At 41.9% G+C, this 12,113-nt stretch overlaps 1 protein-coding gene across 2 annotated transcripts in view; it reads right to left on the reverse strand.

Moving 5' to 3' along the window:
• LOC140641240 (contactin-associated protein-like 3) overlaps positions 1-12,113 on the reverse strand; it is a 191,467-nt gene that overhangs the window by 32,623 nt on the left and 146,731 nt on the right. For both annotated transcript variants that reach the window (XM_072840790.1, XM_072840781.1), the window contains exons 14-15: positions 8,702-8,858; positions 2,547-2,674 (exon numbers count right to left, since the gene is read on the reverse strand). In XM_072840790.1, the coding sequence (XP_072696891.1) occupies positions 2,547-2,674; positions 8,702-8,858 (285 nt within the window). The remainder of the gene's footprint in view (positions 1-2,546; positions 2,675-8,701; positions 8,859-12,113) is intronic.

The following is a 12,113-nucleotide window of genomic DNA, read 5'->3' on the forward strand; positions in this document are numbered from 1 at the left end:
GATTTTTATATATATATATATATATACACACACACAAATTTTATTTTTTGTTTTTTATTTATTTAGATTTTTATTTATTTTTATTTTTTTTTATTTTTCAGGCAGTTGGCCTGGTTAGGATCCTGCCATGCATTGCAACCTGCAGTCCAGTTTTCAAAGTCTTTGCAGTACTACTCAGACTGGCCTCACTCATGCACCACCCAGTGGCCAGACTTGGTGGTAGCCTCCTGGCTCCATTCTCAACGTCTTGGGTCTACAATTAGGATCAGATTCCATGCACATGTTGCTCTGAGGTGAGCCCAGGACTTCATAAGCAACATATAGCATGCTTTCCTGAACAGTTGCCTTCCCTGGTCCCCTGGTCTCCCTTTTTAATCACAGAACCAGAAAACAGGCTCTATTTAGACTGTTCTCTTGTGCTCTCCTATGCACTTGGGCAACTATACCAAGTCCATTGTCAAGCAATGGGTAACTGGAAAAAGAAAACAAAACTAGGAGGAGTCTTTCCACCATCTCTGAGTCACTGCTGCCCTATTTAGAGCCAAAGGCCCCTTCCGAGGTTTTGGCTCTTTTGAGCTCCCAGGACAGCTTCTGCTGCTATTGCCATGGGTCTGCCTGGGGCCTGGGGCTCAGAAAACATAAAAAAGAGAAGGAAATGGGATCCTGCATTCACTGAAGGTTAGTATTTCTCTGTTCTCTCTCTCTCAGCCAGGGCTAGAGGGCTTCTCCTGGAACCTCTCTGTCTGTGATCCAGTGCCCACATCTCGGTTGGCCAACAGATACTGGAGGATAAAGTAAATGGTGTATTCTCATTTTTCTTCCTCACTACTATTTGCTTTCCAGAGTCCTGACATAACCCCTTCAGGCATTCCATCCAGGTTTTATAAGTGGACTCAGTAGGAAAGATGAGGAGGGCATGCTCACTTCATCTTAACCAGAAACAGAGCCGTGGTCTACAGTTTAATGTCATGAGGGGGAAAAATCAACACCTCATACTATCCTCAGTCAAGGCATGTTAATATGTTCTTTACATTTTGACTATCCACAACTCAATATTTTTGTTATCTGAAGTAGGAAACTCTTACTTTTTCTCAATAGCAAGGTTCAGGAATGCCAGGGTTTCTTCACATGGCAGGATCTCCTGTAGGTTGCTGCTCTATGGGCTCAGAGGGCAGCATGGCCACCGTAGCCTCGGTGGATATTGCACTTTGGCCTCTCCTCTGATACCAGTGCCCCTGCAGAGTTTGGGGCAGAGGACTGACATGACATGACTTATCCCTCTGGCTGTTACGTGAAGTATCAGCTTAATGGGCAGAGGCAGCAGCAGGCAGGCCAGTTAAGCCACAGCAACAATTCAGGTGCTAGTGGTCATGGAGGTGGATTCTGGGTTTGTTTTTGAAGTTAGAAGCAATAGGATTTGTGGATGAATTATATGTGTGTGAAAAGAGGAAAGAAGTTACAAATGACTGTCATGTTCTCAGTCTAAGCAAAAGGAAGAATGGAGTTGCCATGCTCTGAGTTGGGGAGGGCTGTGGTAGAAACATTTTTTCCCCTTATTTTTGATAAACTGATTTTGAAATGCCTGCTGAAAGACAAGCAGAGATACAGAATAACCAGCTGGAGGCTGGAGTTGGGAGTTCAGGGAGACTGGGCTTGAGGTGGTGGAATCATTGACATCAATGTGGTATTTAAAGCCACAAGCCTGTTGGGAACAGCTCACCACTGGAGAGCAGAGAGAAGGAGGGCTAAGAATTCAAGTTTGGGCCACCCCAACATGATGCCACTGGCAAGGGGTAAGAAAAAGAAGGAAAACCCAGAATTATGTGGTAAGCTGGTAGCCAAGTAAAGACGTGAATCAAAGAGTAAAATCAAGAAAGGAGACCAAAGTGGCTGACAGGTCAACTCAGAGGACACCTGAGAATAAAATTTGGCTTTAGTAATATCGAGGTCTCATCGATGAGCTAGAAAGAACTGTTTCTTGGGAGTGATGGATCAGAAAGGGAGTTAGAAAGAGGTAAATTAAAGGTAGAACTGATCTGTTTCATTTCAGTTAGTCTGCAAGAGGGTGGGATACAAAAGAAATCCAGATGCAATTGGAGGGATAAGCAGAGTGAAGACCACTGAGGTTTGCAGAACAGCCACAAGGTATGAACAGGTCCACTGGATTGGTTTGGTCACCTTATTTCTCATTATCTTACCACTTTTAGGCATCTCAGCACCCAGCCAATACTTATACTTAGTAGGCTAATATTAGATGTTTGCTGACCAGGTGGTACAATATTTCAGATCATTCCATGAGCATTCACAGCAATAGTCTGATTTAAATACTATGTAAAGGACACATACTCAAAAGGTAATAGAATTTTTCTCATTTTTTTTTCTCAAGTACAATGCCAACATACACTTCTATAAGTGAACATATGCCTAATGAAATATAGATTATTAGGATAGACAGTGTTTTTATGAACTCAGGCAGTGAAATTTCTCCTAACACATTGACATGGATTTTCAAGGGGTCAAGACAGTTCCTCTTGGCCACTACTTACTGTCTCCCTGGCAGAGCAGAGGCCCCAGTGCATAAGCCGCTTCTGAATGTGGTTGGCCTGTGTCTCTCATCGCAACCTGAGTGACTGGCAGGTGCTCCTTATGGGAAAGGACTACTGTGTCGCTGGTCCTACAAAACAAATGCAACCACTTTAACATTATTTGGAATGACATCCAGATAAGTAATAGTCTCTTACTGCAGTTCAACAGGTATTAAACTAAATGCGTACATACATAACAGTAGGAAAATCAAACAGCTCATCTGAACTCTTACATAGTAACATATTTAATAAGATCATCTGAGGATCAGAGATCCTTGTCCATCTATGTGACCACAGAGAAGAAAGAGGGCAGGTCCAAAATCCTATATATCAGTGTGGGCGTAAGATGACATTTTCACTGCAATGAAGCAGTTCACTGCTCTTTCCAATCTAGCCACCATGTAAAATTTAAATTCAGAACTTACATATGATGCAAGATCTCTGGCTTCATTAAAAATACAACAGGGATCCCTGGGTGGCTCAGCGGTTTACACCTGCCTCCCGCCTAGGGCGTGATCCTAGAGTCCCAGGATCAAATCCCACATCGGGCTCCCTGCGTGGAGCCTGCTTCTCCCTCTGCCTGTGTCTCTGCCTCTCCCTATCTCTCTCTGTGTCTCTCATGAATAAATAAAATCTTTAAAAAATAACAACAACAAGAACTGACTGACAAGATACAAGTTTTCAATTCCCAGATTTTTTTTTTTTTTTTTTTTTTTTTTACTAAATTTTCCAAAATTCCTATGGTGGTTACTAGGCATTTCCTTACTTAATTGATGCCATTGGTTTAAAAACAAAACACAAGACAAGAAAATACTGATTCAAAACCAAATTAAAAGTATGATACAATGCACTCTTAAAATTAATAAGTGAGATAATGCATGGGAAATGCTTTGTCCATGACCATCCATTCATTCAACCAACATTTATTGTGCAGCTTCTACTTGCCAGGCCCTGCGTGTTGGGGACGTGGACATAAAACCCACCATCAATGTCCCCAAGAAATCTAGTGGAGATTATAAATAATAACAAAAATAGAATTGTAATATAATAAAGTCATGTAAGTGAATATTTAGGACAGCGTTGACGTCTATGGTTCCAATACAACAAAAACTAGAATAGGAGCCAAAGGTCCTGGGTAGTAAGCAGGCTGTACACAAACCACCAGTCTGGGCAAAGAAAGAAGATTCTTCTGCCCCTTGTAAGTTGTTCCTATTTTTATTATATACTTCAATTACATATGCACTTTGGATTTAGGAACAAATAATAGTTTGTCTAATGTATCATTCTGATGCCCTGTATCTGTGTAGAACCTAAGAAGCTTTAATTTCTAACAATTACAAAGCCACCATTCACTCTTATATATACAGATGGAAGCATTTAAAACTGACACTTTTGCAAGTCAAAACAATCAGCAGTTTTGAATGGTTCAGCCTAATGGCTTTGCCTCAAAAAAAAATCTGCATAACTTAATAGTGAATCATTCCAATTCTGTTCAGGCATCAAAAATATTCTTTTGAGGTAGGAAGTTTAAAAGTATTAACATTTTTATTTTGCTTAAAAAATGTGACAAAGTGACCACCAGTGCATATTGGGAAGATATGAAAAATGTGAACTAAATATCCTTAAAGTTCAGAAACAATTTTTTACAAAAAATCAGATCGCTTCCAAAAATCAGACTAAATAAAACCACATGGCTTTATCTGGGTAAGGCTCTGTGATTTCTTTGGATGGACACAAAGGCAGGTTGTCCAAAACACCTCACACCTGGCTTTGTTGGGAAGGGGTGGTCACAAGCTAGAAGGTAGTCAGTCTAAAAAGACATTTGTGATAAATGTGGGGAACACATCAAATTAATTCCTTGTGTTAAGTATCAGTAAATGTTACAAATAAGCGTTTTAATTCCTGTCGTCATTATTTTGGTAGAACATCCCAGAGGAAAAATGTATTCACTGAGTATCCCTGAATTTAAAGAACCATTTAAAAGCTACATTTATAATGTAGTGAAAAGCTACACTTTAATTGTTTTTAGCAATGACAAAGCACAGAGACTTGTGAGAAAAAAAAAAAAAAAACCTAGGGAACATCATAATGGGTAATTGTGTGTATTAAGGCAGATATTATAATAAGTTCTTTTTTCATTCTGGTGTTTATAAAGTAACTTCCTGAATCTGAGGAAATTTTAAACAACTCAGATTTTAAAATTCTTTATCAGCACGGGTCATTTTCCAAATGTTCACGCTTTATGCAGGATGTTATTCATTGCCATGGTCACCAGACTCATTCGAAATTGCCTCATTTCATTCAATTTCAGTTTATATTTTTTTTCTTCTCTCTCTCTCTCTCTTTCTTTTTTTTCCCAAAAGTTGGGAGAGCTGCTTATCTAGGCATGATGATTCCTCACAGTAGGTTTCAAACGTTCAGTGAGAGGACTTCCAAAGCCACTTCCTTCTGGTTTTCGGCTGTGAAGGCCCTAGAGAGGTCTCTTACCACTGGTTGTGTCGCAGGGGATGTTTTTTGATAACAAAGCTATCACGACTTTGAGTTGTGGGAAAAGCTACAGGGGACAAATACCAGGTCAGCTTTCACATTTCATAATTGTTGGGGAGAAAGAGAGACTGAGGACCACCTAGGGCCCAGCACCTGGAGTTCTAGATTTTGCAAGCTCCCAGGCTCTCTCTTGGGTTTTGCTGTTGGATTTGCTCGCTGCTTTGGCAAACCAACCCCTTCTGTTTAACTCCTGCAGCCCCGTGACACTCTAAGTCCAGGAAGCCCAGGCTCCTCTCCTTGTTTCCACCTTCAGAACTGTTATTTATCATTGCTTTTCCACGTACATCTTACCAGCTTGTCACTGTCCCAAGCGCTAAGCGAATGTTTGGCGTTGGAATTAAACGGAATCAAGAAAATACTTATTTTTCCGACTCCCAGCAGTCTCCATTTAGATACGTCTTCTTATAATCTCATGATAAAGCTTCCATAAAAGTTTTGCATATGTTTGTTATTCTAAGGTACTATACTCTTGGTGTTGATTTTGCAAGTGGTTTTCATAATATTTTCTTACAGTAACACGCTCTTCATAGGAATCCAGTTATTCTAAGATTCAATAAGTAGCCCTACTAAATTCTCACTAATTTCAATAATATTTCTGTATGTTCTCTTGGGTTTTCCTGGGAGACAACCATATTTTCTATGAGTAATGTCATCCTCATTTCCTGGTTTCTAAACTTATGGCTTTGTATTGCCTCCTACATTTTTTGTCCCTCTACTATTCATTTCTAACCTAACGGCACTGTAATCAGAGAAATTGTCCATATGGTAACAACTACTGTAAAGCTTGAGGAGCTTTGCTTTATTGAATATTAGGAAAATCAGTTTGCAAAATGTGTGCTTGAGAAAATTATCTATTCTATAATTTTAGGTGCCTACCTAATCAGGTTGTTATTTCACTTAAAAATATTCTGCACCCTTGATAATTTTTGTCCGCATGATCTACCAATTGCTAACAGATGTATGTTTAACCTCTTCTTATAATGGTTGATTTGTATACTCCTTATTTCAGTTCAGCCGATTATTTTCTATACACATTTTGAGTCATTTTTATTAGAAACATACAGGTTTAGAATTATTATGGTTTTTTGGTGAAATTAAAAAGCATCATGACATAGTGGTAGTAATCGTTGCCCATATTAAGACTTTAATATTTTGGGGCACCTGCCTGGCTCAGTCAGTGAAGCGTCTGACTTTGGCTCAGGTCACGATCCCAGGGTTCTGGGATTGAACCCCATCACTGGGCTCCCTGCTCAGCGGGGAGTCGGCCTCTCCCTCCCCACCCCCGACTCATGTGCACATGTGTTCTCTCCCTGTCAAATAAATAAAATCGTTGCCCCCAAAAATGGCTTTAAAATTTGTTACTTCCAGGGATGCCTGGGTGGCTCAGTGGTTGAGCGTCTGCCTTTGGCTCAGGTTGTGATCCTGGGGTCCAGGGACGGCGTCCCACATTGGGCTCCCTGCATGGACCCTGCTTCTCCCTCTGCCTGTGTCTCTGCCTCTCTCTGTCTCTGTCTCATGAATAAATAAAGTCTTTAAAAAAATAAATAAAATAAAATTTGTTACTCCCATGCATATTTGCTCAGTAAGTTGTTTTTAGCATTTATGCTTTCAACACTTCTAGGTGTACAAACGAGATATACTTATTTTTAATACAAAATGATCTCTCTGGATTTAAATGACTATTTTTGTCATCTTTATTGTGATTAGTCATACAGTTTTATGTTATTTTGTTGCTCATTGTTTCCTCTACTTTCTTAAATTTCATTTCCTACCTTCTTTTGAATTAACAAAGTTTTTAAAATTCCATTTTTTCTTTCTTCCCTCTATTGATTTGAATATTGCATTGTTTCTACTCTTCAGTGGTTTCGCTTAAAATTTTAATATATGCACTATAAGCAATTTAATAAATATCTATGAAACAAGTTTTAAGGTTCAATTATATTTTTATTTCTGAAGACTGCTTTAGTTACTCTGTCAATCCCAATCATTTTGTTGGTAGGATCGGATTGCCTCCTCCTGTTTCAATTCCATACATGCCATGATATGTGACTAGTGTCTAGTATTTGCCTCTTATTTTTTTTTGTTAATTTCTGAGTTTACACATTTCTTTCCTCAATATTTCTTCTTGTATCTGAGACTCAACCTGCAAGATCACTTACTTTCATTCTGAAAATTGTTCTTGAAACTTCATCTTGTGGAATCCACTGGTGGTGTATTTGTTCCGTGTCTGTTTGTCTGTCTGTCTGGGTGTTCACTGTATCTCAGCTTGGGGACACACTTGGAATCGGAGGGTTACTACACTCTGCACAGTGAGGGGAGTTCCCAAGCCCTCGGGCCACGCTGGTGCCACAGAGGGGTTCGGCCATCTACATGTCCTCACTCTGGAGTCTTCCGGTCACCTCTGCTCTCTTTACCATTCTCTTTAATTTTCTTTGGTTTCAGCATGATGTGTCTACAGAAGGGTTTACTTTTATATATTTTGTTCGGTATCCTAGTATTTTCTCAAACCTGGACATGTCTGACCTATTTGATTATCGCCCTGAATTATCCCCAATCTCTTCTTTGAAGGTCATCTCAGACACCTGTTCAGCCTTTTCCACACCAACCTTCCACGTCCCTGCTTTCCTTTCTGCCATCGTGTGTCCGTGCCACTTATTTACACGCATTTTCCATTTCACCAATTTTCTGATCACTTGTGTCTAATATCTGATCCGACAAGTCTTACATTTCAATGATAGTATTTTCATTTCTAAACATTCATGTGGTTCTATTGCAAACCACGAACTCCTTTGTCAATAGTATCTGATTGCTTTCTCGTGTTTCAATTCCAGGGCTTATTTTTCAAGCAGCTCACCTATTTATTTTATCTTATGTTCTTAATGTAGCCGTGATCTGGCATTTTCAGGCATCCATATACTCTGTGGTTTCTTCTGCCTCCCATGTCTGTCCCTCCGGGGGGCTGCGTGGCACTGATTATGAGCTAACGTCTGGTGGCCCTTAATCTGCGGGAATCCTTGGGGAGGGCAGACCTCCAGTACGAATGTCATGAAATTCTGTGATGAGCCATCAATGCTGCCAACCTGTGGCCACGCTAACTTGTGGATTTGAATTTGAATTCCAAATCTGTGTGAGGTTGGGTCTGTAGACACGAGTTTTCAGGGAGTTATTTCTTGCTACCCAGAGCGCTAGCTGGAAGATTTGTCCTCTTCCACCTCTTCCCCCTTCCAGGGGGGCAGTCACCTGATTGTTTGGGTTAAACTAACTTTAGGAAGTCTGATACTGTACTTTCAGTGAATGGGAAACATTGACCTGGTATTCCTATTTTGTCTTATTAGGAAAAAAATAAAACGGACATGATTAGTTATTCACAGGTAAACGGAAATAGCTACCTTAACACGTTAGGCTTCAGATTAATTACATCGTACACATCAAAGCTTATACCTTGATCTTGCTAGGGAATACTTTAATCTGTTCTCTTTATAGAACTGACTTGGCCAATGTCTGCCTAAGTGACATAGTTTAAAGCAATACACAATTACAGTTTGCACAGGGAAATTAATGGAAATCACCATTCATTCCGGTCAGCATCACAGTTGCAGTGATATTGAGAATCAAGGCAGTTCCCCTGTAATCCACAAGCACATTTTTGAGCATCAGGCAGAGAACCTCCCCAGTAAGTGTGTGTTTCATTGGTTCTTCCAACCCACCAGCTCACTGGGGTTCCATCTGAAAGACAAGTATGAGAAAGGTGACACCTACTTTGCCCCCCACTGCCTGCCTCCCCAGTATAGTTCTTTACTCCCCTCTATTGAAAACACAGAGACTTTTTTTAGACGTGAGCAGATGTTAACTCCACAACAGGATCATTTCTATGAGGACTTCCAACTGCTTAAAAAATATTTCCATATCAAGACTTATGCTCTCACCATATGTTTTACTTTTATTAGAAAATGAGCAAGTAGTCCCTAACTCATTCAGGCATGATATTTACATATTTCTTTCGAGGACTCCTATTACATACTTTATTTGGACATAACATTCAAAGAAGAATGGTCAAAAAAGAAAAACGAGAAAGAAAGAAAGAAAGAAAGAAAGAAAGAAAGAAAGAAAGAAAGAAAGAAAGAAGAAAGAAAGAAAACCAGAGTAATTTATACACTGAATCTAAAAATCTGTTCCAGATCCTCAAATGCCATTGAAAGAATGTAATGTGATTATGCAAAACGTGGATTTCTTATTTATTAGCTGAAAACACTGGTACTTCCTGTCACATCTTAAAAGTCTCATAGAGACATGCACTTTTTCTTGTACTGAAGGGTTGGCTTTATATTTGGAAGCCACAGACCTGGCTTCATGCCTGAGGCGGGTCCTAGGCTCAGGACAACTGAGGCCAACACAGCTCAGAGCGTCAGCGCCACCCCCTCCTCAGGACAACCCACAATGAACTGGGGGCCACCTGCACTCTGCAGGGCTGCGTCCCCTGAGGCCCGAGAGCATAAGGGCAGGCCCCCTGCATGAGGATGATGAAGGAGAAGGGCCCTCAGGAGGGTGGAGGGAAACGGTACCTCATCAACAGAGAGTCAGAGCAGGAGCAGCAATGGGACTGACATCCATCAGGCGGCCTTGCAAAGGTGCCTGTCCATTTGAGCATGCTCTCTCTCTCTCAAGCCCTCAGGTTGTCCCCACTGGGGATCTGGAACACATCCCACCTTCCCCCTAACTTACAACCGCCACGGCTCATTACGGCTCCCTGTGCGATGAGCCTTCACCTTCTGCCGAACCATCGCCTGTGAACGCCCGGGCCGAGTTCATTACTGCCCACCGCAGGCCCGCTGGGGGAGATGTGCGCCAAAGAAATAGATGTCTGCAATCTTTTTTTTTTCCCCCAGTGTGTTGAAAACTTATCTCTAGGGGGTGGAAGATCTTTTCAACTTAACAGATATTTTTCAAAACACCATTTTAAAAACATGATTATTCAACACTCATTCTTTTCATAGATGGAGGAGCCAAGGAAATCATTGCTCGCAGAGGCACAATTGTTTGTTTACATCCGAATTTTTCATTTTCTCTACGGAGAAAGCACTGTCAGGTGTTGTTAAAGGTACAGAGTGCACTTGGCTCCATTCAGGATTTCTTTGCGAAATCTAGAGAATTTGCATAAGGAAATGATTAAGAGAATAAGAGGCTGAACGGAAAAGGCACAGGCCTCCTGGGCCTCCACTGCCTCAGCTCCGGGGTGGCTGTCCCTCGCTCCGGCCACAAGGGCAGTCCTCAGGGACCCTGGCGTTCACAGTACAGAGACTAAACACTCCCCTGGAGTCAACACGTACCATCCTCAGGCTCCCTATTTCCCACCCATAATCACACCCCCTGAAACCACCTAAGCACAGAGGCCAAACCGCTGTGGGACCCTAATGAGGGTGGAGGCCCAGCTGCTCCCCAGCAGCATGCCTAGGACACCATGAGACAGACACGGGGCCGGTGACACTGAGGCAGGCCTCCTCTCACGATTAACCCCGGGTTCCTGATAACATCTGAGAATTTGAACCCAGAAGGAAATTCCTGGGGAAAAAAGTGGATTTCGACTGACATTCCCATTCCACAGGCCACTCCATGACACTTGTCTGCTCCCTGCTCCACATGCTGCAGGTTCCACACGGCAACATTCTGCAGGAGGCTCTGGGGGGTTGGGGGGCTGGTGGGTGCCACCCTTGCCCTGCATCACCTGCGCACGCCTATTTGTGCCTATCGATGATGCCCTAAGGATTAGTGCCATAGTTTAAGGTGACTTAGGCTATGCTATGTCAGGCCTATCTCACCGGTACCCTAATTAAGAGCTTCCAGAATCTGTCTGAATTAGGTTTGTGCTACGAATTTTCCGGGAGCAGCATATAAGAAAGGCAGCTGCCTCAAGTGTATATAGACAATGAAGTCCCCCATTTTGTTTTTTTAGTGGGTATTTAACGAGTTTAAGAGACTTTTCTTGTTCCATCTTTACCCTAACCCCAGTTAAGGACTTGGTTTTGTTGCTACTGTTGCTGCTTTATATATATATAAACCAGAAAGGAGGACAGTTAACAAATCACCTGCAAATCAATTAGGTAGACACCGGTCCCCCGTGTGGGAATTCTTTACTGACCCACTAGTGTCCAGGCTGTAGAACAGATCATGGGACAGGCCATATGCCAGCATGCACCAGTGTGCTCCCGGATTCACTGGGGCATTTTGCTTTCTGACTCTGCTAGCAGCTGGCATCAGCACTGCTCTGCCTTTGCCTCCTTTCCCTGGTCAGACAGCCCAACCTGCATTGTTCCTCCCCTGGAGGTTGCTTTCCCCTTCCTCTGGGAACCTACCAGATTAGCTCAGTCATCTATTTAGCAGGAATCAACTCACAGTAAACACTAAACCCTCCAGCGCTAACTATAAATTCAATACATTGGAGAGATGCAAATAAGTAGCATTTGCTACATGCAAGAAGTTGTGCAATTAAGTCCTGCGAGGTTAGCATCTGAGTGCTGAGGACTCTGAGGGATGAAATGGTGTCCAGAGTCCCAGGGCCGCCAAGCAACAGGCTCAGAACCTGAACTCAGGGGACCCTGACTACTGCCCTCTGCTCACTCCACTCCCCAGATGACCCATCAGCCTCCTGAAAACTAAGGAGTCTCACAAGGGCTGTGGGGCAGCACATTCTGACAAAAATGAGACATTTCAAGGGGAAAAAAATACAAAACCAAAAATAGAATTCTCAAGAATAGAACAGATAAGGGAAATGAGCCATTAGCAGGTATGTTGTGTGAAAGGAGCGGCACGATAGCAACATTGGTCTATAATGGATGGTTACCCAAGGCACTAATGACATTCAGTCTATGAAAAAGAATATCACACAATAATCACCTCCAGATAACTAAGCTATGTGTGATGTCAGCCATCCTTTCTGAGGTCAAACAGAATCGAAGTGTTCCTGCCCTTCACGGTGGATGAGCA

The sequence above is a fragment of the Canis lupus genome, chromosome 1 (genome assembly GCF_048164855.1).
Source record: "Canis lupus baileyi chromosome 1, mCanLup2.hap1, whole genome shotgun sequence".
NCBI classification, from domain to species: Eukaryota; Metazoa; Chordata; class Mammalia; order Carnivora; family Canidae; genus Canis; species Canis lupus.